Source organism: Cucurbita maxima, unplaced genomic scaffold, assembly GCF_002738345.1.
Source record: "Cucurbita maxima cultivar Rimu unplaced genomic scaffold, Cmax_1.0 Cma_Scf00010, whole genome shotgun sequence".
Classification (NCBI taxonomy): domain Eukaryota; kingdom Viridiplantae; phylum Streptophyta; class Magnoliopsida; order Cucurbitales; family Cucurbitaceae; genus Cucurbita; species Cucurbita maxima.
Genome location: NW_019272026.1, coordinates 4,341,712 through 4,367,706, shown reverse-complemented (window position 1 = coordinate 4,367,706; position 25,995 = coordinate 4,341,712). Strand labels below are relative to the sequence as shown.

General features: G+C 39.1%; 7 protein-coding genes across 10 annotated transcripts; 5 read left to right on the top strand and 2 right to left on the bottom strand.

Moving 5' to 3' along the window:
- Positions 1–1,000: 1,000 nt before the first annotated feature.
- LOC111485792 (transcription factor IBH1-like 1) lies at positions 1,001–2,054 on the bottom strand. The gene is made up of 2 exons (XM_023132825.1): positions 1,868–2,054; positions 1,001–1,760 (listed from the first exon to the last, which is right to left on the bottom strand). The coding sequence occupies exon 2, from the start codon at positions 1,757–1,759 to the stop codon at positions 1,208–1,210; it is 552 nt and encodes a 183-aa protein (XP_022988593.1). The 5' UTR covers position 1,760; positions 1,868–2,054; the 3' UTR covers positions 1,001–1,207.
- A 3,633-nt stretch (positions 2,055–5,687) lies between these two features.
- LOC111485764 (protein ECERIFERUM 3-like) lies at positions 5,688–10,316 on the bottom strand. Of its 2 annotated transcripts, XM_023132787.1 has the most exons (11): positions 9,891–10,312; positions 9,590–9,810; positions 9,268–9,500; positions 8,932–9,151; positions 8,713–8,840; positions 7,796–8,052; positions 7,591–7,698; positions 6,664–6,870; positions 6,476–6,586; positions 6,225–6,398; positions 5,688–6,046 (listed from the first exon to the last, which is right to left on the bottom strand). In XM_023132787.1, the coding sequence occupies exons 1-11, from the start codon at positions 9,945–9,947 to the stop codon at positions 5,882–5,884; spliced, it is 1,881 nt and encodes a 626-aa protein (XP_022988555.1). In that variant the 5' UTR covers positions 9,948–10,312; the 3' UTR covers positions 5,688–5,881. The 2 variants fall into 2 exon arrangements, with proteins under 2 accessions (XP_022988555.1, XP_022988556.1); XM_023132788.1 differs by lacking the exon at positions 6,225–6,398 and having other exon boundaries at positions 9,891–10,316.
- A 2,690-nt stretch (positions 10,317–13,006) lies between these two features.
- On the top strand, positions 13,007–15,683 carry LOC111485759 (pentatricopeptide repeat-containing protein At2g37230-like). The gene has a single exon (XM_023132782.1). It carries the CDS (start codon positions 13,130–13,132, stop codon positions 15,413–15,415), a length of 2,286 nt encoding a protein of 761 aa, XP_022988550.1. The 5' UTR covers positions 13,007–13,129; the 3' UTR covers positions 15,416–15,683.
- A 931-nt stretch (positions 15,684–16,614) lies between these two features.
- On the top strand, positions 16,615–17,818 carry LOC111485033 (tetraspanin-15-like). Its single transcript, XM_023131721.1, has 2 exons — positions 16,615–17,301; positions 17,376–17,818. The coding sequence occupies exons 1-2, from the start codon at positions 16,672–16,674 to the stop codon at positions 17,670–17,672; spliced, it is 927 nt and encodes a 308-aa protein (XP_022987489.1). The 5' UTR covers positions 16,615–16,671; the 3' UTR covers positions 17,673–17,818.
- Positions 17,819–18,072: 254 nt separating this feature from the next.
- Positions 18,073–22,191, top strand: LOC111485793 (glycine-rich cell wall structural protein 2-like). Of its 3 annotated transcripts, none has more exons than XM_023132828.1 (3): positions 18,073–18,316; positions 19,899–20,048; positions 21,743–22,191. In XM_023132828.1, exons 1-3 carry the CDS (start codon positions 18,160–18,162, stop codon positions 22,006–22,008), a joined length of 573 nt encoding a protein of 190 aa, XP_022988596.1. In that variant the 5' UTR covers positions 18,073–18,159; the 3' UTR covers positions 22,009–22,191. The 3 variants fall into 3 exon arrangements, with proteins under 3 accessions (XP_022988596.1, XP_022988594.1, XP_022988595.1); XM_023132826.1 differs by lacking the exon at positions 18,073–18,316 and having other exon boundaries at positions 19,702–20,048; positions 21,743–21,840; positions 21,946–22,191; XM_023132827.1 differs by lacking the exons at positions 18,073–18,316; positions 21,743–22,191 and adding an exon at positions 20,201–20,357 and having other exon boundaries at positions 19,703–20,170.
- Positions 22,192–23,050: 859 nt separating this feature from the next.
- Positions 23,051–23,692, top strand: LOC111485795 (glycine-rich cell wall structural protein 2-like). Its single transcript, XM_023132830.1, has one exon. It carries the CDS (start codon positions 23,131–23,133, stop codon positions 23,506–23,508), a length of 378 nt encoding a protein of 125 aa, XP_022988598.1. The 5' UTR covers positions 23,051–23,130; the 3' UTR covers positions 23,509–23,692.
- Positions 23,693–24,084: 392 nt separating this feature from the next.
- On the top strand, positions 24,085–25,968 carry LOC111485780 (UDP-glucuronate 4-epimerase 1-like). The gene has a single exon (XM_023132812.1). The coding sequence runs from the start codon at positions 24,465–24,467 to the stop codon at positions 25,755–25,757; it is 1,293 nt and encodes a 430-aa protein (XP_022988580.1). The 5' UTR covers positions 24,085–24,464; the 3' UTR covers positions 25,758–25,968.
- The last annotated feature ends 27 nt before the right edge of the window (positions 25,969–25,995 follow it).

Here is a 25,995-nt window from a genome sequence, read left to right as displayed (position 1 = left end):
CACTTTTCTACTTCGAATACTTTTTCATAAACATCATACATAACACTTTTTTCATATACAAACGTCCTAATTTTTTTTTTTTTTTTTTTTTTTTTTTGTTGATCATTTTCTTAGCTAATCAACCTATCTAATTAGATTTAAAATAATGTACTTTAAAACTTTATTTCAAAGGTTACATTTAAAGAGATTTTGTTAATGATTATATTCCCGATATCTCCTAAAGACATTACATCTTCACTAATCTAATCATTTGAGTAAGTAATAGTATTAGAGGTAAAGGATTCCTTGGTGATGTGTTTACAATCCATAGCTTCATTATTTCAAACTAAATATCATTAACGAATAAACACTACTCGAGCTTTCCTTCAAAGTTTTTAAGGTTTTCACACCCTTATAAAAATGTTCTAATGTGGGATTTCACAATTCACTCTCTTCAGGGCCCAACATCCTGGTTGGCGTTCGTTCCCCTCTCCAGTCGATGTGAGATCTCACAATCTACACTCTTCGAGACCCAGTATCCTCGTTGGTACTTGTTGCATGTGACCTCACATCATCACTGAAATCAACAAAAACCCATTTGAAATTTAATTCTTCTACCCATACACATCAATTGGAATGGCATCATGTGATACTTCATGATACTAGAAGGTACCATTGGGAGAGAGAGATAATGGGTAAGTGGGTTAGTAACAACGACACGACCAAACTAGAAATAGCGTAGCAATGTTTCTACCATGTCTATATCATCGATCAATCGGGTGGGAAGTTTANCCCCCCCCCTCTCATCCATCAACTTTGGATTTGGGGAAAAACCTTCACACACTCAACACCCCTCTTTCCCAAGTAAATGCCTTCAATAGGAAACCCCCCCACACACACACAATATTCAATTTTCGACTCTCACCATCTTTCTTCATACACGCAATGCTAAATATTTCACTCACACCAATGAATACCCAATCCAATAATATGTATAAATTAAATGAGTTTAAACTTTTAAACAAACCCAATTCTAAAAAGGGTAATAATATATGTCTTAACTTACATAAAATTTAATATGTACAACATAATGTTTTCAAATTATCACTACATTTAACTCCCAATTAGCTATACATATGTTTAAAGAACAAAAAAAAAAAAGCCCATAACTTTCACCATCCATTCATCATACCAATGTTGGCCAAAGAAGAAATAGAAATTTGGATACTCATAATGATGGTGGCGCTACGTATGCAGTTGTTGCAAGACACCGCATGACATCAACCTGTGTTTGAAGAGCCAAAATGTAATCTAGGGTTTCTTCAATTAACGACACTTCATCCATAAATTCACCTCCGGGAACCAACCCACGAAGCGTTCTCGTTCTTTTTTGCACCAACCTTCTTGCAATCCACTCAGCAGCCGGCTTCCTACATTTTTTCCTCCGCCCCACACGGCGGCTCCGTTTGAGAATCTTCCCACTACTCCACGAACTTCGCGTGATTTTTGAACTGCTTTGCTTGATTCTCTCGCATACGGCACGACCCAGTAAGCCGTTAGCCACCAAGAAGCTGCCATCATGGACGGAGGTGCCAGCGATGACAGCTCGGCTCCAACGAGTGGCACAGTTTCTGGAGGACGCCAAAGCAATATCGGCGGATAACTTTATTGCCCTTTTTCTGTCGGCGACGGTCATGTTTCGGTTGGTGGTTGTGTATATTTGAAGACCCATCAGCCATTTCTTCAAAAAATCTCGTTTCAACGAACTGGGATTGCGCATTCTGATATTTAAAAACAAAAAAACAAAGAATTATCAGGGGAAATTGGATCAAAGATAGAAGATTATGGAAAAGTTGATGAAAAAATGAGAAAAAAAGAAAGAACATACCTGGGAAATATGTGGTTTAATGAGAGAAAGGATTATTAGTTGGGAAGATTTAGAGATCCAAGAGAGAGAAGCATGGGAAATAGAAGAATGTGCAGAAACCAATTTATGTGGTTAAAGGAGGGGATTGGTGGGCCATTTAGAGAGAGACACAGCACATGCAAGCACATGGAGTTAATGTCCCACCACCAAACCCTAAAGGGCATACACTATATATATATATATATAAACAAATTATAAATTATAAAGTAAAAAAATAAAGAGATTGTGATTAATTAAAGGGAGGTGGGTCTCTATTAACCCTTTAATACCTTTTCCTAATTCAATTAGCATTTGTCTTTCTTCTTCCTCACTCACAGTATATATTCATTAATCTAATCTTAATTACTTTTAATATCCTCCTTAAGTAGATTTCTGTCGTTTTCTCTCTTTTTATTTTTTTCTTTTTTGAATTTCTATTAATTTAAATCCATTTGCAACTAAAAAGTTCGTATCTTGGATGATATTGTCGTTAATTAGTAAGGCTATTAGTGTGGGATCACACAATGGTTGGGGGAGAGGAACGAAACGTTTCTTATAAATATGTGGGACAATACGTCTCTTTATTAGACATGTTTTTAAAACTGTAAGACTGATGACAATACGTAACGGGCCAAAACAAATAATATTCGCTAACGGTAGACTTAAGCTGTTCCAATTAGTGTATTTATACAAATCGTGAGGCTGTCGTTTTCTTCTTTTCTTTTTCATGTCGTTATCTCGTTTTCTCTTTTGAATTTCTATTCATTTAAATACATTTGCAACTAAAAAGTTTATATGTTTTTACATTTCCCTAATAAGACTATTCAAATTGGTTGGAGAGAGAAACTAAATATTTTTTACAACAGTGTGAAAATTTCTCCTTAATAGATGCGTTTTTAAATCGTGAGATTGATAGAGATGCGTGATGGATTAAAGCGGACAATATTTGCTAATAATGAATTTGTATATCATTTAATTACCGATCAATAAAAATGACCGAATAAGATAAGATTATGATTTATGATTGAGGTTAAACTGAATGGAAGAATATGGATAGAAGGTTAAAGTAAAGGTTGGTGATGATAATGGAAATGAATAAAGGCAGATAGATAGGGTAACATAAAAAGGAACCGAAAGGGTTGTAAGTGGAGATGATGCGGAAGCTTGAGCAGCAGGGTTAAGCTTGTTGGTCAAACCCAAGGCTGCTGTGGCACTGTTTGGAAGTTGGGCTGACCACAGATATATCAAACAACTTGTCACCAAAACTGTCAAATCATTACGACGCAACGAACCCATACCATATGGAAGAGTTCATCAATATTCAACTTGGTTACTTTTGTGTTAATCCTTCTCTAACTCACCATTCAAACTGATATCATTCTCAATTTGCGATATGATATCATCTACTTTATTAGTATAAACCTTCATAGTTATGTTTTTAAAATCATTCCAAAAGCTTCGTTTGATATTTTTTTATAATAGTTTAAGCTCACCTCTAACAAATATTGTCTACTATGACTCGTTATGTATTACCGTTAGTCACATGGTTTTAAAACACGTCTAGTAGGAAGATGTTTCTACACCCTTATAAGAAATGATTATGATCTCACACTTTTATTGTTAACCGAGATGTTATATTCCTTTTGAAAGAAGGTATCATTCGAGTGAAAACGCAATGATAATTGAGAGGTGAAAAGAGGTTGGCGTGGACATAAGAACAAATATGATCACCTTCTTCCCTATTTCTCAAAATCAAATCACACCCAAATGAGCTAGAGCAGGTATCTTAAAAGGGTTAAAAACAAAACAAAGAATTGAATGGAATCGAATGGAAGGAAACAAATATATGAGATCAAAATTGAATCTTGGGCTAGTTTATAAAATTAACACATAATCTTTGAAGAAGCTAAGGCAGCGGCGGAAAGCAAGTCAACTCAAGCTCGTCCAAAAGGGGCTTTGGTTGGGTTTGGCAGGATCCGGAAAACATGCAAATGGGGCAATGGGTCCTAGGCGATGAGGAATTGTAGGGCATGTGGGAAGGGGCCAAGAGAAAAAAAGATTAAAAAAAAGGATGTTTTTCATGCACCCAAATCATCAAGAACACATCCACGTGCTGCCCAATTCTTCCTCAATCAAACTAAGCTTAATTTTACCATCCTCCACCCACCTTGGTAACTCATTTTGTGCCAATGCGTCCAACAACGCCCACGTGATGATGCTACAAACAAACACTTCGCAATATTTTGCTCCACCAACTTCCACGAATTTTCCTCCATCTTTCTAACTTAATTCATGCTCATGAACTCCGGATTACTGATTAAGAAATAATTTGATTTGGAATGCAATGTATTTATACTTAATTCATTTAATTGGGACAAGTTTTAAGAATATTTAAAATGAAGTAGAATCAATGGCAGCCCGTGATTTGCGGCTCTACTTTAGGAGCTAGTGTCTGTCATCGTACACGAGGCCTCAATATGTGAAGCTCAAAACAAAACCAGTTGGGCTTTCTCGCCATGTATCATGCCACCCACATTGTTTATGTGTGTCCTCTTCAATATGGATAAAATGTTTCCAACTATGTTTCAAACCACTTTTAGGTGTGCTCTCTCATGCACGTCTAGTGTTCAATTGTTGCTTGGTCTCGGTTGCTAATCGTTAGTTACGATCCCTTGTCATAGTCTCCGATTCTAGTCGTTGGCGATTAGTGGATAATGATTGAGACCAGAGACCAATATCTCGTGACTTATACTAGAAATTCTAATAAATCGTTTTAAAAACGATATGTAACGTCATAACCTATGGGACAAACACAGTTGCTCGATTGGGGATTACACCAAAGCTATAATTTGTTTATGCTTTGATTAACGTCATCTTATTTTAAATTGAATTAAAATGTTTCAATATTTTATATAGCTCACCGTCAAAGTACATCCACGTGAAACCTTAATTTTTCAACTAATCACGGTATGGTGAATTAGATAAGAGCGCAAGAGGGGTCCCATTATGATCCTTTGATTGCCAAGAGAGCATTGAATGGTGGCCATGTGAAGTGAGGAAGGTGGGGCGCTTTGTATCCTTCTTATATCGTGACAATGTGTTTTTTCTTCTCGATTTTTCTTCAAAGTTTTAAAATGTGTTTACTAGAAAGAAGTTTTCGTATTCTTACAAGGAATGTTTCGTTTTCCTCTCCAACAGATGTGGGATATCATAATTCACCACCTTAGAGACCAACGTCTTCACTGGCACACCACCCGGTGCATGGTTCTGATACCATTTGTAACAACCCACAACTCACTTCTAACAAATATGGTATGTTTCGTCAGCCTTATAATTTTAAAACACGTCTACTATGGAGAAATTTTTACAATTTTATAAGAAATGTTTCGCTTCCCTCTTTCACAGATATGGGATCTCACGTTATAATTGCTAACCATTAGAAACATCTAATAATCATAAAAATAATGTTGATATTGAGTCGTTTGAATTTTCCTTTTCCTATTTTTATTTATTTATTTATTATTCCATCATGATAAAAACTAGTTATTTGTGACTTTTTGTATTATTGTTGTCACGAGTGATGATAGTGTTTGTCCTAATGTTAAGGATTTATTCCTCAATTTTAGCAACCAAACATAAAGGACCATGTTATCAAACGTTTGCTACGTACAAACGACATGCCACCTTTTCAATGTTTTCATGCTTTTCTTTTTCTGACTTCACAAGACTCTACAAATCAATGAAAGAAGTGGGTGTTAATGACAAACAACGAACTATGAATCCAAATTACGAGTTCACAAGATTTGGAGTCTAAGCCATTGGATGGCAATCAGATACTGCTTTCTTTAATTATGTTGACAAACCATGCGCGCGCGCGCACACACATATATATATATAGTAACAGGATGCAAAGAACAAAAAAGGGCTTTGCAATATGGTGAAATGCATCGATGTTACTTTCTTCATTGCAGTGAGAGGATCAAAGGGTAACATTTTTTATTTGGAGGAGACTGGTTTTAGGCCATGTTTTAGAGCTGCCTCCCAAACCAGGTCAATTCTGTCCACGTCCAATGCCCCAACTTCATGGTGCGTCCAGCCTTCCAAGTGGTGCACCACCCCGCCTGCATGACATGCATGTACCACTCCTCGGCTCATCGTATACTGCCCAAACAACCTCAACTAATCATTTAACATTTATTAGTGACTCTTTGTTCACTTTAAGTATAAACTCGGTCTTATACCAATGCAGATGTATTTCTTACTTATTAAACTTATGATCATTTCTTAAATTAGTCAATGTGGGACCCTCTCCCAACCATCCTCAATAATTGATTCTTACCTCGCAATAGCCCAGGCCTTGCACATCGTTGGGCAATTGCATGGCAGCCAGGTCGCCGTATGTGCAATCTCTTCTAAAAGCCAATATGGGAGGGACTACAAATTGATGAAAGTGAGTACCACTTGGGGCCCAACTCTGCTCCCTTGGAGTGATCCACTTCCCCACGATCCATGTCTGTTTCATTTTCACAACACATCACCATCAGTTGACATGAAATAGCCATAAATAAAGATTTCATGGCAACCTATTACCTTGCAGTTGCGGGCAGCTTGGTACTTGGTTACCTGAACCAAGTAGCTTTGACACTCCGTGGGGGCTTCCTTTTGTATTTTCTCAAATCTCTCGGTCGCAAGTGTAAGCATCTATAACAAATTTAAACCTTCGTTTATTACATTGTAACAGTTTTATTGAATAATTTCTCGAGTAAAGAGAGACTTACAAGGACTCGAACTTTCCTTCGACAAAGGTAGAGAGCAATGGCTCGTCCAAGCTTGGAAGTTGCGCCGGTTAGAAAAACTTCCTTAGCATCCTTTGGAATTTCATTAAGAATCACTGCAGCTGTTAGGGTATTTCCATGCACAACTCTTACCCTAAGATTTGGATGCTTCTCCACAAAAAGTGTTCCTCCACCGTTCAAAGCTTCATTCTGTCCACAAAATTAACCACTCACTCTCTAATTTAATTGCTTTCACTGCTGACTAATCTTATTACCAAGATTATGTGCTAGAAATCACGACTCTCTACAATGATATGATATTGTCCACTTTGAACATAAGCTTTCGTGGTTTTGCTTTGGGCTTGCCAACAATCCTCCCCTCGAATAAAATATAACATAGAGCCTCCCTTGAGGTCTATGTAGCCCCCGAATAGTCTCCCCTTAATCGAGGCTCGACTCCTTCTCTGGAGCCCTCGAACAAATTACACCCTTTGTTCGACACTTTAACCATTTTTTGACTATGGCAGTATTTCTATTGTCATGGCTAGTTTAGAGCATGACTCTGATACCATTAAATAATAATGTCCATTTTGAGCATAAAGCTCTCGTGGTTTTACTTTGAACTTCCTCAAAAGACCTCATACTAATGAAAATATATTCCTCGCCTATAAATCCATGATATTCAGACTCAATTAACCAATATCCTAAACATTATGGGCCAATATTTTATTAAAAAAAGTATAATAAATTGAATGTATGGTAAACAATTAATTAAGAGCAGTAGTCTTAAATGAAAGAACATGATTCATGTCGTCACAAGACATGAGATGAAATCCATTGAAAGGAATTAATGTCCTCCACCAACCCTATTCAGAGATGATCAGAGTTACATTGAACTTTTTTGGAAGAGAAATAAAGGCAGAGGCCTACCTTATTTAGTGCAGCAAGGCTGATGACCTTAACCCCCAGCTTGTCAGCTCTCAGAATTGCTTCTTCTATGTGATTGTTGATGCCTTCTCTTGCAAATGGCAAGAAATACTGCCATAAACAACAATAACCCCACCCCACCAAATTAGCTCTATGTTTTCCTAGTAAATGAGAGATTAATTATACTAAAAGACTGAAACTTAGTTACCTGAAATCCAAATCTTGGAACAACCCATGTCTGATGAAGCCAATCTCTAAGATTGTAGAAGCTATAAAGGAAGGGTTTTGAGCGTCCCCACATGACAAGCATCACTATGAAGGTAATGGGCCATAATGGAATCAAGGACAGCTTTGTAACAAAGGGACGTGAAGCGAAAAATCTTGACACAAATGGCGCATGCATTGATGAAGTAATATCCACCACATGGGCTAGAAATACGAAGTCAGGCACCTTCCCATTCTTTCCTGCATTTATTGTAAAACCCAAATTTCATCTACTAATTTGCTTCAACAAGTTCTACACTTTCTATCAATCTATAATTCAAATGTATTGAATTGGGTAAAAAGTTTCCCAAAAGTCGGTGAGAGTAGGCCAACCAAGCCTTGTTGATATTTCATTTTCTCGAGAGCATCAATTTTTATTATTGTCTGAGATCCCATTAGTTGGAGAAGGGAACAAAGCATAAGAGTGCAGAAACTTTGAGATTGATAACATGTAATGGGTCAAAGCGAACAATATTTGCGGCTAATAGTGGACTTTGACTGTTACAAATGGTATCAAAGCTAGACACCAGGTGACGTTGGAGAGAGAAACAAAACATTTGGTGTGAAAATCTCTCCCTAAGAGACGCGTTTTAAAACTGTGAGGCTGATGAATACTCGTAACGTGCAAAACTAACACTATCTATTAACAATAGACTTGGGTCACCCTCATAAATGCTTTTACTCCTAGAATCTGCACACTACGAACCGAACGTGAGAGCCGTATCTTTATGAACTTTAGCACTTCAATGAAAAGTTGTAAGGCACCCATTAATGAGGATGACCGAATCGAGTTGGGTTTTGGTAAGAAAAGTAATGTCGAACAAAAATAGAGCAGAAAAGAAAGGGAGATGGGAAACGGACCCGCTTTTGAGCTCATCTCTTTATGCAATTCCCATGAGTTCTTATGAACTGTGTTCCCAATGGCATCAAAGAGAGGCATGAAGAGGCAGAAATTGGTCTCCTTCTCTGTACGGTGAAGGGTATGGTACCTAAAACAATCCCCATCAACACCAACACTACTCATTCAGCTTTGACCGATGCTAAAAACAAAAGTAACAAAAATAAATAACCCCTACTCACGTGGGAGTGTAGAGAAGATATCGAAGAATTGGGACTGCTTCAAACAGCCGATGTGGTACAATTTCCACATTGGAAAGCCCTAAGCATCTGAGGAAATCAAACACCAAAACGTAGCAGAAGATCATGATCGTTGATCCATAACCCAGAAGACTTGTTCCAAGAATTGGCGCTCCAATTACTAAACTCCACGCAAGATGTTCTAGAAATGTCGCATTTCCAGCTTTATTGGAAAGAGAACAAAACAAAAAAAGACAGAACTTTCAGAGATCAAAGACAAAAAAACATAAAATAAAGCAACCCCAGAAGAGATTTAAGTTAAAAAAATTGTTGGGTCACCTGTGAAGGACTGTGGAACTGGGGAAGAATGGTGAAGAGAATGGTAATGAGTAAAAAGGTAATGGGTATGGAAGAATCTATGGAACACGTAAAACAATGGCTCTGCAATTCCCACATGAAGTATTAGAATTGTAATTAACCCTTTTGTTTTCCAAAGGGGTAGATTTCCAAGCCAAGGGAACAGGTAAACCATCATGGAAGCCATTAAACTTTGAAGTATCAAAAAATTATCCCTGAAAACAGAAAAAAGTTTCAATCTTTTAACTTTTCTCCCCCAACCCAGATAGAAATAAGTAGTTGTGGGTGTAATTTGAATCTTTACCACTCCCATTCCATATCAATCTGCTTGAAATCAACACCTTGTTGAATAATCCGTCGGTTTCTGGTCAAGAAAAGCATGTTGCTGTAAGAGCTCCAAGCGACATGAATTCCCATTCTGAGTAAAGAGAGCAAAAGAATATGGAGGCACCAATTTTGTAAGATGTTCCCGTCTTGATATAATGAGTAGAACCCATTTGCAAGCAACGGCCCATAAAGCAAACACTGCACCAATTCATTCAACAAAATATCAAAACATGCACATCAATACGAAACTAAACAGTAATTTCATGAATTTTGAATACCTTGAGCGACCCCAAGTTCTCCCATGGCCAAGATGATAATGGAGCAACAACAACCATTGCTTTGGAACCAACAATTTTGTACGATGTGTATTTTGTACTCGAAATGAAAAACAGAGCAAAGAATTAGACAGAACAAAGCTCTGGGCTTAGCTGAAACAAGGAATCTTCTAATCTTCTTCTTCTTCTTCTTCTTCTTCTTCCACTTGCTTTTCCAAATTGTCCCAAAGCTGTGGCCTTTATAAATGCTGCGAAGGAATCAAACTGGCGATATGCAAAGAAGTAGACCAAAGTTCATATTCACACACTCCCTTATGCACACGCATACCTATATATATATACATGTTAGGAGTGTTTGGTTATGGTTAGGGGGTGCTTAAGTTGTGGTGGCGGCCAAAACCCATACCCATAGACGCGTTTCTCTAGTTGAATCCCATATTGTGGCACAGCTGTAGTGATGGCACATAATACTACCCTCAATTTAATGCGTAATATGGTTGGGAGAGTGGGGGCTAGTTTGGACATTTTCCTTTTTGGCTTGGGGCTGTTGTCTCTGAAACCTCACTAAATTACTACTCAAAGCGTCGAGCATGTGTCCACGCCAACACCCTTAAAAGCCCTTTCTTTTTGCTTGTCTTACAGGCTCTATTGTGCTGTGCTACGAGGAGCTAACAAGTTGTCCGGTACTTAAGACTTCCCGAGAGGGAGAGGGACAACTATGGACTGACATCACATTTGATTATGCAACTATAGTTAGGACATTTGGTTTATATTTTGGTTGTCGTCATAACTTTGTAATGTAGTTTATGCAATTGTGTGAGATTCCATGTCGGTTTGGAAAAAAGAACGAGACGTTCTTTATCACGATGTGAAAACCTTTTCTTAGCTTTAAAAGTTTAAGAAAGAACCAACCCCGCCTAATCTAATCGTAAGCATATTTAGTTTTAAAAAATGAGTAAAAAATAAAGTTTAATTAGGATAAGAGGTGGTTGGTTGGTTGGTTGATTGTGATTTAGGAGGAAAATGAGGGTTAAAATCATCCAGATGGCATTCAAATTCTGCCCTGCCCGTCCTGCCCGTCCTGCCCGTCCTGCCCGTCCTCTCACTTTTCTTCTTTGACTAATTTCTCTTTTAAACGAGGGCGGCCTTATTCATATTTTTCATTTTCCACTTAATTTAATTAATATCCTTTGAAGAAAAAAAAAAAAGAAAAAAAAAAGAGTTCAAATTTTACTCTCCAACTTAAGGTGGCCGACATCATTAATGTTAGTCCATAAAAAATATAATTAAAAAGAAAATACTTTTATTTATTAGCAACCTTAATTAATTTCACTTTATTGTGTTTATCCCTAAAACATGCATGCCCCAACTATATCTGAAAACTTTGATATTTTTAAAACAAAATATTTAAAAATATATATCCCTTTTAATTAAATTCAAACTATAAACTTTTTATAAAAAAAAAAAAAAAAAAAAAAAAAAAAAAAAAAAAAAAAAAAAAAAAAAAAAAAAAAAAAAAAAATCCTTTTAGGGTTTGAATTTCCAAACCGACCATTAAAAACCCACTATACACATGTTGCCTATTTTCACACGTGTAACGATCCTTTTAGGTGGTTTGAAAGAGGCTGTTTGGATCAAGGAAATGCAGGTTGATAATTATGTAATTAATTACATTAAACACTTATTAATATCTTAATCCTTTTAAAAAGAATTAAGAAAAATATTTTCAAATTTCAAAATTAATTGAATTATTTTCAAATTTGTTATTGAATTTTTGGATTTGATATACGGGTTGTTTTGGAAAAAATTAATGGAACACGTTTTGGTTATAGTTCATTGGATGGTTTGAATAAGCTAATGTCACGGGTCACATGGATAGTATGAACGAACCTATATAGGTTTGAATGGGTAGGTATAGTTTGAATTAAAGCAGATAGAAATTGTTGTTATATTTAAAATTTAAGGATGTTAGGAGTTTATGATTATGAAGATGCGTTTTGGTATTGTATGAACTCATAATTAATTGAAGACACATGGAAGCAGGCAGGCGGGCGGGCGGGCGGGCAGGCAGTTGGGGCAGTGAAAGTTGGCTGATTATATCGCAATAAATACAATGAAATTACTTGTTAATTTTGTCAATACTCACACATCAACGCCTAACGCCATCTCCAAACCACCTGCCCATCACCTCCATTTTGTGGACACCTAAGTTTGATCATACGTTTTATTTATGCAACCAATATGAATTATATAATTCAACTCCGTGCTCTCAACGTTCAATTTCATCCGTTCGTTATAACGATCACATGACTTTTCGAATCTTTTTCGATGAAATCTCTACCTCTTTCTTTTTATGGCATCGATGTCGCATTCATCCGAATGACATGCGACTTTTAAGTATGTGTGACCATCTATCATACTTATCGTATACCAATATTTTGCATTCTTTTCTTCGTATTCGTTTTCAATGCAAATTAAGACTTTTCAAACACGAGGTTAATGAGCGTAAAATTTTCAAAATCTTTAGTAAGGATTGTAATTTGAAGGCGCATAGGCAGTAAGAGAATGGTAGGTATCTCCAAACCAAGTAGAAAAGAAAGAAAAAGGCAATTTATTCAGTTTGTTGGTATCATATCCAAGTTTCCGACAATGGGCTTACCAAACTCAAAACCCACCCCTACATCCCTACCTCATACAATGAATGAGTGTTCATAAGATCGATGACCTTATTATCTGAACTACTTAACCTAAATTATAAAAGTTGGGTTGAGCTGAATTTTTGGATAATCGAAAATTCAGTTCGATTTAACCACATATATATATGCAGAGAGTCTACCCTCATTCCACAATCGCCCTACCCATTATCCAACCACGACAACAATCACATTTAAAGATGGGGAACATAAACCTTTTGCTTTAATACTATATTAAAAAAATTTAATAATTTAAAAAAAAAAAAAAATCGTTGGCTGAGTAATTGAGATGGGCCAACCTGTGTTCTAAGCTTCAGGTGGGCTTGATGCAGATTTGGGCCCAAATTTTAAACCCGGTTCTGTTGATAGGGATGGGCTGTCGTGGGGTTTTTTCTTCTATCTTCTTCTTCTTCTTCTCCCTTAAACCCTAAACAGACTTTGCTCTGTCACTCTCTCTGTGTCAATAGATCTGTGTGTGTACGAAGTTCAAATGTATTGAGATTTGACTGGTCTAAGAAAAAACGATTCGAAGAAGAAATCTTATCATCCATGGCCCACATTTCTTTATCTAAACCTCACTACAGCCATCTCAAGGTTTTTTCCAGTTCTTCAATTTCTAAACTAATCTCCTTCAATTCACTTCATTTCTTCAGCTCCACTCAAGATCCAATCTCCACACCTACTCAAAATGAAAGCCCTAATGATCCCTTCGTCAGTTCAGATGCTGCAGTGCCTCAGTCCGTGGAGCCGGTGGCTGTTAATGGCGGCGACCAAGTTAAGCGAACGATCCCTAGAGGTAACCGTCGTAACCCTGAAAAATTAGAGGATATTATTTGTAGAATGATGGCAAATCGTGAATGGACAACACGTTTACAGAACTCGATTAGGTCGTTGGTACCCCAATTTGATCACTCTCTTGTTTGGAATGTGTTACATGCTGCTAAGAACTCGGACCATGCCCTCAAGTTCTTCCGATGGGTAGAGCGAGCCGGCTTATTCCAGCATGATCGTGGAACACATTTCAAAATAATTGAGATTTTGGGTAGGGCTTCAAAGCTTAATCATGCCCGTTGCATTCTTCTTGATATGCCCAAAAAGGGCGTTGAATGGGATGAAGACTTATTCGTTATAATGATTGATAGTTATGGGAAAGCTGGGATAGTTCAGGAGGCCGTGAAAATTTTTCAGAAGATGAAGGAATTGGGTGTTGAAAGGAGTATTAAATCTTATGATGCTTTGTTTAAGGTGATTTTGAGGAGGGGGCGGTATATGATGGCGAAGAGGTACTTTAATACTATGTTGAATGAAGGAATAGAACCAACTCGCCATACCTATAATGTGATGCTTTGGGGTTTCTTTCTGTCGTTGAGGCTTGAGACAGCCAAGAGGTTTTATGAAGACATGAAGACTAGAGGCATTGCCCCTGACGTTGTTACATATAACACTATGATTAATGGTTATCATCGGTTCAAAATGATGGAGGAGGCGGAGCAATTCTTTACTGAGATGAAGGGGAAGAATATTGTGCCAACAGTGATAAGCTATACTACTATGATAAAAGGTTACGTTTCTTCAGGTCGAGTAGATGATGGATTGAGATTGTTTGAAGAGATGAAGGCTGTTGGCGTGAAGCCAAATGACGTTACTTATTCGACTCTGCTGCCTGGTCTCTGTGATGCAGAGAAAATGTTCGAGGCGGGTCAAATTTTGACAGAAATGGTGGATAGGTATATTGCTCCTAAGGACAACTCAATTTTCATGAGGTTGTTATCTTGCCAGTGCATGCATGGTGATTTGGATGCTGCTATGCATGTGCTGAAAGCTATGAATCGATTAAGCGTTCCAACAGAGGCTGGGCACTACGGTATTTTGATCGAGAACTGTTGCAAAGCCGGAGTGTATGATCGGGCAGTTAAGTTGCTTGACAAGCTTGTAAAAAAAGAGATCATTTTGAAACCACAAAGTACTCTGGAAATGGAGGCTAGTGCATATAATCCTATAATTCAGTATCTGTGCGACCATGGGCAGACTGGAAAAGCTGAAACGTTTTTCCGGCAGTTGTTGAAGAAGGGTATCCAGGATGAGATTGCATTCAATAATTTAATCCGTGGCCATTCCAAAGAAGGGAATCCTGAATTGGCATTTGAAATGTTGAAAATCATGGGTAGGAAGAGTGTTTCTAGGGATGCAGAATCTTACAAGTTGCTAATCAAGAGCTACTTAAGTAAAGGTGAACCAGCTGATGCTAAGACAGCTTTGGACAGCATGATTGAAAGTGGGCACTACCCTGATTCGGCGTTGTTTCGATCGGTGATGGAAAGTCTATTTGCAGATGGGAGGGTGCAGACCGCGAGCCGAGTGATGAACAGTATGTTGGATAAAGGAATAACAGAGAACTTGGACTTGGTTGCCAAAATCCTGGAAGCCCTTTTCATGAGAGGTCATGTAGAAGAGGCATTGGGACGAGTTGATTTGCTAATGAGATGCAGTTGCCCACCTGATTTTGACAGTCTTTTATCTGTTCTTTGTGAAAAGGGGAAGACCATTGCTGCTCTCAAGCTTTTAGATTTTGGGTTGGAAAGAGAATGCAACATAGAAGTCTCAAGCTATGAGAAAGTACTTGATGCGCTGTTGGCAGCGGGGAAGACGCTGAACGCATACTCAATTCTATGCAAGATAATGGAGAAAGGAGGGGCCAAAGAGTGGAGCAGCTGCGATGATCTGATCAGTAGCCTGAATCAGGAAGGGCACACAAAGCAAGCTGATGTTCTCTCAAGAATGATTAAGGGTGGAGACGGTATTCGGCGTAAGAATGCTTCTCCAGCTGCTGCTTGATTGATTGTCAACTCCTCCTCCCCTGTTTTTTTTTTTTTTTTTTTTTTCTCTCCATTTGAATGATATTTCATGCTTCAAGCCTTGAAAAACACTTGGGGGTTGTTATTCGATCCAATATACTCAAATTGTAGCTTCGATCTTTCTAGTGTTCTTTTTTCCTCCCCTGTTTTAAACTTGTTCAGTTGATGAATACTGAGGGATTTGATTTTCTTTGAAGAATCTGGAAATGGAATCACCATTTTCTAATTGATGATTTAACACGATTTAATAGATTCAAAATATTCCAAATGAAAGCAATACATCCCTACATGCGAAACAAGAACAGAAGCAAAACAGAGCATAAATGAAAGAAAAGAAAACTGTAGCCTAAGGAATCCCGGCCTCCTGACGAATTCATTTCCATCTCGGGTGGTGATTCTCCTTATTGTTCTTGCAAATGTCACGGTTGTCAGTTTGTGACAGATATCTGTTCTTTGTTCATAGTTGCATGCCTATTCCAAACTCACCCATTTACTCTTTTTACCTGCTTTCAACAGCTTTCAACCTAGACAGGCTTTTTCCAAACTCACCCCTTTACTCTTTTTACATGCTTTCAACCTAGACAAGCCTTCACCATTTTATATTAGGTCAACATGGGATGTATGACCGTCCACAAAAACCATGTCTGAATCACTGAGAAGTGGAATTCTGGAGCTATTTGGAGTAATCTGAGCCTGTACTCGTAGCCTCTGTTGGAGAGGACTTTTCCAGCGCCGTTGTTGTTGGCGGGGACGGTGTGAAGGCGAAGATGGTGAAGACGAAGAGGAGGATCATGACGAACGGGTAAATCCAGAGAGGCCATTATTTCAGGAAAATAATCTACGTAACATGTTCCATTATTTCACCCTGAAACAAAAATTATTAAATGGAGTGTAATTGCATTACAAAATATCATTAATCTCCTAATTTATGGGAAGTAAAGTAGATATAGTTAAAGTTTTGGACTGTGTCAATAAATTTATAAATAAAGATTTTTATTTGGAGTCGTCAAACTAGGTCGAGTAAACTAGTTCTAAGCTTACTCCTACTATTTCTCATCTCCTCAAAACCATGGAACTTTCCACTAACTTAATCCCCAATTACGTGTCCTAGCTTTGACTTGTTATAACAAAAACTCATAATTATTACACATTAATCACACGCATATCATCTTATCTATATATATCATTACTTACATTGCTGGATTAGGTGCCATCTTTACTTTCTAATCAATAACTATGGCAGAGAATAACAATGCAAACGTCGTTGCAGAGGAACAAATCGTGCCGGTTGAAGACAAGCCCTGCACAGACAAAGAAGCCGGGGGCAGCGGCGGCGGCGATGTCCCGGCAACAAAAAACAAAAACCCATTTCTTGAAATAAACAACTTGGACAAGGCGTTGGCGACAATGACGCTGATATTCTCGATCCCAATATTGGGGTTCATCGTGTGGATATTCTACGTCAGATACTCCGACTGCGAGAGCATTCTGAAGCTGCCCAGTTTCCAGGTGGAGATCGGCATTGCCCTCATATTCTTGTTTCTGATAAGCAACGGCGTCGTTTTCCTCAGGTCTCGCCACCCTGTTTTGGGGCTTCTCATCGTCATGGTGCCATTGTTGTTGATCTTCATAATTGGGCTTGCGCTTGTGGGAGCGTATAAAATGGAGAGCCGCTCCGTGGCCGCCTCCCCCAAGTGGCTCAGATTGAAGGTCTTCGACGAAGCCCATTGGCAGGACATCAAATCTTGTATTTACGATACCGGCGCCTGTGATGATTTGGTCTCCAGAACTCTGATGCTTAAATCCTACGACTTTAGTCTCAAGAAGCTGACCTCCATTGAGGTAAAACAACAATCCTCCTTATACTTTCCACAATAATCCCATGTGTTTGTAACTCTGTTTCGAATTAAGATGTGTATGCGTGCGTGTTTATGTGCTAGTCCGGGTGCTGCACGCCGGCAACAATCTGCGAAATGGAGTATGTAAACGCAACGTTCTGGACGAAGAAGGAAGGGGTACCAAACCCATCAAGCCCATACGTAAGTGAGTGCAATTTATGGGACAATGACAGAGGAAATTTGTGCTACAATTGCTTCTCCTGCAAAACAGGGTTTCTCAAAACTCTGCAGGCCAAATGGTGGAAGCTCGGCGTTTTCCTCATCCTTGCCTCTCTTTTACTCTTCCTCGCTCACCTCATCTTGTTCCTCTCCTCCGTCGTCAAACAGTTCCGGAGTTAGCCTCACGACGGCCGCGCCGACACCCATTTCCGGCCAGTTTTTGCGCTTTCGTTTTATTGCTTTTTGCAGAATTTTGCCTGTATCATTCTTTTTGATTTCTCGTAAGCATCCTTCTGACCTCCTAATGTATATTTTCACCTCCTCATTCATCCATCTTAATTTAAATTCTTTGGTTTTTGTTTCATTTTATTTTGTTCCTCTGTTTTTTTAGCTGGCGAATATGAAAATTAATCATTAAATACTCAATTGTTCATCAATGTATATGATTCAAATTTCAAACCAGTATTGGAATTCCACTAAACACTCAGTGGGTGGGGGTGGCCAGGCCACTGTCTATGAACACTTGTCCAGATCATCGCTGTCTTCCAGAGAATTCGAAAACAAACTATAAATACCTTCGATACCCCCTTCTTGCCTTCTCCAAAAAAACAGAGCTTGATTCAGTACGAACCTTCCCTTCTGAGTTCTGATTCTTCCTTGCACACAAATGGCTTCCATCAGGGCTGTTTCCATTCTCGCTTTGCTGCTTGCTCTGTCCGTCATTGTATCAGAAAGCCGCGTCGCAAGGATGGATTTGGGCCTCGACCTCGGCGGAGTTGGCGTCGGTATTGGCACCGGCGTGGGGTTGGGGTTGGGTGGCAGTGGCTCCGGATCTGGGTCTGGGTCTGGCTCCGGATCTGGGTCCAGCTCTGCTTCGTCATCGCACTCCTCAAGCTCCAGCTCTGGCTCTGGCTCTGACACTGGGTCCGAAGCTGGTTCGTACGCCGGCTCTTACGCTGGGTCGGGTGGAAACAGAAACAGGGGATCTGGATCTGGGTCGGGGTCGGGGTCAGGATATGGTGCGGGTTCTGGCAGGGGAAGCGGCTCTGGCGGCGGGGAAGGATATGGAGAGGGGCACGGGTACGGCGAGGGGCATGGTTATGGGAATGACGGCGAAAACTGAGATAAAAAATGTTATGAAATAAGGATAATCATCGTCTTATTTGTGTGGATAGATGAATAAAGGCTATGGATGATGATGAATCCCTGATTATGTTCTTGCTTTGTTCTTCCACCCAGTTTGAATCATGTAGTATCTCTGTATGCAGTACTTAATAAAATTTGGATTCATCAACTTCATGTTTTTTTCTCTGTGGTCATTTTCGTGGACATTTATATTGACATTTCTACAACCCTACTTTATATCATTATCTCGGACCAAAAGCATTCTCCTCCGCTTTATATTGGTACACATATTTTTTACCAGAACAAGTACATTAGCTAATTAAGGAGATGATCATCAGTCATGAGAACTTATAGTTTTAATACCAAACTTATGTAATATTGATCATACATGCATATCTTTGGTTTTAAAATTTTTTTTAGAAGATTTTTACTATTAATTTATCATTTTAACAACTAAGATGCTAAGCTTGTTACACATGAACTGAACCATAAATATTTATTGAACATCTAATGAGTCTAAAAAAACAAACTAACTAACCTTAAAATATTTGAATGTCAAGGAAATTCTTAAACGGTAAGTTGTAAGACCATGTATATATGAGGCTTGATACCTATCCAAGGTTGGAAAGTCAATGAAGTTGGTGTATTCTTTGGATAAACACAAGTGCCCCAAATCGCGCTGGCGTTTCGAACGCGTAGATGGGCCAAAGAGGTGAATGAAAGTGGCTACCATATATTCAACTAAATCCCTCCCTCTAAACTTTTTGCCGTGCTTTTTTTTTTTTTTTTTTCTTAATTAGATAGACACGACATCCATGAACGGCTATCGGATTGGAGTCCACTAAACTTAGTGGGCAAACCGACGGAGAGGGCGTCGGCAACCAATATTATTGAATAATGATATCCACTTTCCATTCTCCAAATCCTCCAAGCGAATGAGTCTTAACACTTGTCAAAACGCCATAACCTTTAAACCATTTGGGGCATTCTCAGCCCCAGAAGTTGCCGCCGGTAGCTTTTTGCAGTGGCCACCTCAGCTTCAACAATTTACTATAAATACCCCTCTCCACTCTCCCCAATTCCCACCACAAAACCTACAGAAGTTTTAATACAAACCCATAATTCTCTAATCAATGGCTTCATTCAACACCCTTCTTGTTCTTTGCTTTCTACTCTCTTTCTCCGCCATTGTCTCTCAAGCTCGAGTGGCCAGGAAGGATCTCGGCCTTGACCTTGGAGGACTCGGTGTTGGAATTGGAACTGGAATAGGCCTAGGCTTAGGTGGCAGTGGCTCCGGCTCCGGCTCCGGCTCTGGATCCGGATCTGGCTCCAGTTCATCTTCATCATCTTATTCCTCTAGCTCGAGCTCTGGGTCCGGAGCTGGGTCTGAAGCTGGCTCGTACGCAGGGTCTCGGGCGGGCTCAGGTTCTGGCCGGAACAGGAATGGAGGTGAAGGATACGGGGAAGGTCATGGCTATGGCGAGGGTCGCGGTTATGGCGGAGGCAACTAAAAAAAAATGAAACGAAAACCAACCAGTTATAAGAAGTCGTATATCAAACGTAGTAGCTAAGGTTCAAATGGCTGATCGAGATCATCTTAGTTTTATGTATTTAAATAAAATATGATGATTCGTGTCTAGTGTCGTTAAATTGTTCTAAGATTTTCATGTTCTTGTATGTTTCGAACTATATTGATGTAGACTTTTATCAAATTTATATGCAAAATCGAGCTCTTTTAAACCCTATATATTCACTACAGTTGAATTATTCATAGTAATTAAATTAAATTATTTACTTTTTAATATTACTCTTCACTCATGCTTTAATGAAAAAATAATTACTTTTTAATTGATAATGAATTTATTTATATATTCATATCTTAAATAATACTAATTTTAATTTATAATTACATCCACTTAAATACTTATTTAATCAAATAAAATTCTCATAAACAATATTTCTAACACTTTTATAGACGGTAACTATATCTGATATCTACACCCATCAAACAAAATTAATGATCCAAATAATTAGATTTCTATATTTATTAAGTTTAAATTTCTATTCATAATTGAATGAAAAATATAGTGTGATTTAAAAATATCATATTCATACCTGGGAATTTTGGATTTCATTTCATTTATTTTAGTTGAGAATGTTTTGTCGGGTGAAAGTTATCTTATTTATAATCAAATAAATTACAAGGATATAAAAAGAGTAATAAATAAAATAAAAAAAACAATATATAAAAAGATACCTATATTTAGGTACTATAATTTAGTACTAAATATCTTTAATATTAGTTATATAAAAAATTTAAACTTAGTTGGTAAAAAAAAAAATTGATTAAAGAATAATAATAATAATTTTCATTCTCTAATATATTTTCAAAAGAATAGTATAAAAAAATAAGATAAAATATGAAAAGTAAGGGTGACGTATGGAGATTGTTTAAAACGTGGGAAGTTGTTTAATTTATTAAAATGATATAATAATAAATAGAATCAGAGCCGTCCACTAAGTTCATGGAGGGTTATCTTATGATTAATTAATTAGCAATCAATAACCATTATCAACAATGCGAGAATTTGAACCTTAAATTGAAAATTAATAATGTAATTTTGTGTGGTTTTGCCCGTAGTAAAGATTAGCATACTGCCACCCTACTGATTAGTGGGTTATCCAAATCTTTTGAACCGAAACCTCGGCCGCTTTCAGCCACAAAAAGACAAAACAATGGTACAGCAAGGATTTACACTCACCCGCATGCCTCCATTGTTTTCTACCACGTTCACATTCAAAATATATTCTATAAGTACCTCATCCAATTTTGCAATGTACACATCTAATTATATTTCACAAAATGACTTCCATCAGAGCTATTGCTGTTCTTTGCTTCGTCGTCTGTATGTCTGCGATTGAGTCACAAGGCCGTGTGGCCAGGAAGGATCTGGGTCTTGATCTTGGTGGCTTGGGAGTTGGCCTTGGTGTTGGCTTGGGCTTAGGCTTAGGCGGTGGAAGTGGAAGTGGAAGTGGAAGTGGAAGTGGAAGTGGCAGTGGAAGTGGCTCGGGTTCTGGTTCTGGATCGTATTCGTCGTCACACTCGTCAAGCTCTAGCTATGGAGGCTCCGGTGCAGGCTCAGAAGCTGGTTCCTACGCTGGCTCTTATGCTGGGTCACGTGGAGGCTCAGATTCGGGAAGGAATTACAGGAATGGTGGTTCGGGCTACGGCGAGGGTTCTGGCAGAGGATATGGCGGTGGTGGTAGTGGCGGCGGCGGAGAGGGTTATGGTGAAGGTCGTGGCTATGGCGAGGGCTCTGGTAGAGAGGGTTATGGTGTGGGTCGTGGCTATGGCGAGGGACGTGGATACGGCGAAGGCGGCAACAACTGAGACCAAAGAGTCGGAGACAAAATTAGGACATCGAATAAAAACCACAGCTACGGATGGTATTAGCAACTATAAATCGTTTATGTCATTATGTAAGCAGCTTATGATTTTCTGTCGTTCAAATAATTGGTAGAAGAAAAAGGGTGTNTTCATACTCAAAATCAATAATATCATATCATTATGAAAGTTCGTAACACCAATAATATAGTGTTAGGAATTACAACTCTCGTCGGGATGATGTTATCCACTTTGAGCATAGACTCAGCTGCTCTCATACTTAATTGTAAGTTTATGATCCTTCCCTATGGACATTCTCTAAATTACTCAATGTGGGACTCACTCCCAACGATCCAATATACTATTAACTCCCTTAATTGAGGCATGACTCCTTTCTTTAGAGCCCTTGAATAAAGTACATCATTTGTTCGAAACTTTTTAGTGCACTTTTGAGGCTCACAATCTTTGTTCGTCATGGCCTAAGTTTAAGGCTGATACCATATTATAAATCGACTCTCTATGATATTGTTCACTTTGAACATAAGCTCTCATGATGATTTTAGTTTGGGTTTCCCTAAAAGGCCTCATACCAATAGAGATATACTATTTTATTTATAAACCCGATAATTCCCTAAATAAATAAAAAAAAAAAAGTCAGTTCAAATAATGTAATATAAATAATGAAGTGGAAAATGAATGAAAAACCAGTGGAGAGACCGACCAAACCTAAGCAAATTATGAGCTGTCGGGATGATAGGTATAGTGGTTTTGTGGATGCAAATCTCAGCCACCACCTTCTCGAAATTTCCACCCAACAAAGATATGCAATGTGAGCATAGCCTCACCACACAATATGGAATTACACCTAAATATTTGTTCCAGAATATTCCAAACGAAACAAAAGATAGTGAGGGGGAAAAAGCATTGGAGATCAGCTTGCGCATGCTACTCCACTAGTGCATGTTGCCATCTATGCGCATGCTCCGCCCTGCCCCTTCCTTCCTTCCTTCCTCTGCACCCATAACCCTATAAATACCAATACTTCTCCTCACTTTAACCTCACAAACAGAACTGCCATCTCCAACATTTGCTTCAACTTCCTCGAGTGCTTTTGATTAAGCAATAATAATGGGTAGATTGAAATCTCTAGTTCTTGCTGCAATGCTTGTTTCGTCTCTTCTTGTGGTATCCGAGAGCCGAGTGGCCAGGAAGGATTTGGGCCTTGACCTGGGTGGGGTTGGCGTTGGGATTGGAGCTGGAATAGGCATTGGGCTTGGTGGAAGTGGTTCCGGCTCCGGCTCTGGCTCTGGCTCTGGATCAAGTTCCAGCTCTAGCTCAAGTTCGAGTTCTAGTTCTTCTTCTTCTGGGTCGGGTTCTGATTCTGGATCTGAAGCAGGCTCGTATGCCGGGTCTCGAGCGGGTTCTGGATCGGGTGGTAGCGGAGGTGGAGGGTCGGGCTATGGTGGAGGATACGGGTCGGGTTATGGAGGCGGGCATGGAAAATGAGGGTGATAATTAAAAATGTGGTTATGTCACGAATTAATATGTAATAAGTAAACTTACTACTATAATGGTTTGGTTGATGAAGGTTAATTTCTACTATGTATTGTATTCGCATTTCACGAATTTATTAGGAAATCTGTTATGAAAGAATAAATTGTCATAAAATATGAGAGACTATATTCACCCACTCCACTTAAGGAGAATGCAGTGTCCAATAATATTACGTAAAGCAGACGCAGCCCCATTACCGCCCCCACTAACCACTTCTCACATGTCCTCAACTTTCAAAACAATACATATTCTATTTCACTCATTTGGGCTCCAGCCCACTTCTCCATTTTGTGATTATGCAACACTCACTTCTAACGTGGAATTGAAGGCCGATCATAAACAAACATACGACCATAAACAAACATGATGAGGACCGATCACATTTAACAAGCTTAGGAATTGAAGGCCTTTTGGCATATTAATTAGTAATTAGGAGCCCAATTGATATGATGAGGTGGGGGAATAGGCAAAATTGTAGTGGGTTTTTTAATTGATGAATCCATTTGGTAGTTCCTAGAATCTCTCGTCTCTTGCAGTCCAAGACCGGCAAATATACTTGGTTGATGTTAAAATAAAAGAGACATGTTTTGTTTTTATCCTTGTGTGTCAACTAAGACGCGACATGGAGCTCCAAAATTTGAATGGCGGACACTTCCTGAAACCATAATAGACAATACCAAATAGGAAACCCTTCTTCCTTCTTCCTTTTTCTTCTCCTCCCTATTATATATATATCTATATATATATATATCTTTATACCTCTCCTCCATTTCCACCCCAATCGTGTCTCCCTATAAATAGCATTTCCACCATTTTCCCTCTCTGCCTCTCCGATTCCACATAATCTTTTCTCTTTCTCTTTTCCCCTTCTTTTCTTTCGGATTTCCCGAGGAACAAACACAAACAAAATGCCAACATTGGATGAAGAGCTCTTCCCTTCCACCCCTGGCAAGTTCAAAATCGATCACAGAAGCTATGGAATCAACCGTCAATTCTACCGCTTCTTCGCCTCCACCAGCACCATGTTCTTGTGGGCTCTCTTTTTAATCGCCCTCACCGTCTCCTATCTCAGCTTCCAAAGCTTCGTCGATTCAAGTACTCGCTATCTCTCTGCCTCCTGGGGCGGCCTTCAATGGGAGAAACAGGTCCGTACCTCTGCCGAGATCCACCGCGCCGGTGGTATGTCCGTACTCGTCACCGGCGCTTCCGGTTTTGTCGGTACCCATGTTTCTCTAGCGCTCAAACGCCGTGGAGATGGCGTCGTTGGCCTTGACAATTTCAACAATTACTACGACCCTTCCCTCAAAAAGGCGCGCAAGGCGCTCGTTAACCGTCACGGCGTGTTCGTCGTTGAGGGTGATATTAACGATGCCCGTTTACTCGATAAACTTCTCGACATTGTCGCTTTCACCCACGTGATGCATTTAGCGGCCCAAGCCGGCGTCAGGTACGCGATGGAGAATCCCAATTCCTACGTTCATAGCAACATTGCAGGACTCGTTACCCTTCTCGAGGCTTGCAAATCGGCCAATCCCCAACCGGCTATTGTTTGGGCTTCTTCCAGCTCTGTCTACGGCCTCAACGAGAAAGTCCCTTTCTCCGAATTGGATCGGACAGATCAGCCGGCGAGTCTCTACGCTGCTACCAAAAAGGCCGGCGAGGAAATCACCCACACTTACAATCATATCTACGGCTTGTCCATCACCGGGTTGAGATTCTTCACCGTATACGGCCCATGGGGAAGACCCGACATGGCGTATTTTTCGTTTACGCGCAATATTCTTCAGGGAAAACCGATTACCGTTTATCGCGGGAAAAATAAGGTCGATCTGGCCAGGGATTTCACCTACATTGATGACATTGTGAAGGGGTGTTTGGGTTCCCTAGACACGTCTGGTAAGAGTACCGGATCGGGTGGGAGAAAAAAGGGGCCGGCAGCTTACCGGATCTTCAATTTGGGGAACACGTCGCCGGTGACGGTGCCGGCGCTGGTCCGTATTCTGGAGGAACATCTGAAGACGAAGGCGAAGAAGAACATTCTGGACATGCCTGGAAACGGCGACGTTCCCTTCACCCATGCGAATATAAGCTCGGCCCGGGTTGAACTCGGGTATAAACCGACGACCGATTTGCGAACCGGGTTGAAGAAGTTCGTTCGATGGTATTTATCGTACTACGGGTACGACGCGGAACAGCCGTGAAATTAAGCGACGCCGTATTTCCGAAAATATTTTTGGTGTTATTTTTTTTTTTTTTTAATTTTTCCTTTTAATTTGATTTATGGCATTGGAAGAAAATGTGAAAGGCGGTACGGAAAAGAAGGATGATGGTAATAAGTGGGGGAAATGTATTATTTGCTGTATCATAATATCAAAATTTTTTATTAGTATTCTTTAAATAAAAAAAGAAATTAGAATATTTTTTTTTTATTTTTATTTA

Excerpts from the sequence above, each read along its gene's own strand:
- LOC111485792 (XM_023132825.1), bottom strand. The coding sequence starts at position 1,759 with ATGCGCAATCCCAGTTCGTTGAAACGAGATTTTTTGAAGAAATGGCTG.
- LOC111485033 (XM_023131721.1), top strand. The coding sequence starts at position 16,672 with ATGGCAGAGAATAACAATGCAAACGTCGTTGCAGAGGAACAAATCGTG. Across the intron at positions 17,302-17,375 it reads AACAACAATCCTCCTTATAC|TCCGGGTGCTGCACGCCGGC; the intron begins TTTCCACAATAA and ends TTTATGTGCTAG.
- LOC111485795 (XM_023132830.1), top strand. The coding sequence starts at position 23,131 with ATGGGTAGATTGAAATCTCTAGTTCTTGCTGCAATGCTTGTTTCGTCT.
- LOC111485780 (XM_023132812.1), top strand. The coding sequence starts at position 24,465 with ATGCCAACATTGGATGAAGAGCTCTTCCCTTCCACCCCTGGCAAGTTC.
- LOC111485793 (XM_023132828.1), top strand. The coding sequence starts at position 18,160 with ATGGCTTCCATCAGGGCTGTTTCCATTCTCGCTTTGCTGCTTGCTCTG. Across the intron at positions 18,317-19,898 it reads GTTGGGGTTGGGTGGCAGTG|GTGGCAGTGGCTCCGGCTCC; the intron begins GCTCCGGATCTG and ends GCCTAGGCTTAG. Across the intron at positions 20,049-21,742 it reads TCGGGCGGGCTCAGGTTCTG|GCTCCGGTGCAGGCTCAGAA; the intron begins GCCGGAACAGGA and ends CTAGCTATGGAG.
- LOC111485764 (XM_023132787.1), bottom strand. The coding sequence starts at position 9,947 with ATGGTTGTTGTTGCTCCATTATCATCTTGGCCATGGGAGAACTTGGGG. Across the intron at positions 9,501-9,589 it reads ATTGATATGGAATGGGAGTG|GGATAATTTTTTGATACTTC; the intron begins GTAAAGATTCAA and ends TTCTGTTTTCAG. Across the intron at positions 6,047-6,224 it reads AAGGCCTGGGCTATTGCGAG|TATACGATGAGCCGAGGAGT; the intron begins GTAAGAATCAAT and ends TTGTTTGGGCAG.
- LOC111485759 (XM_023132782.1), top strand. The coding sequence starts at position 13,130 with ATGGCCCACATTTCTTTATCTAAACCTCACTACAGCCATCTCAAGGTT.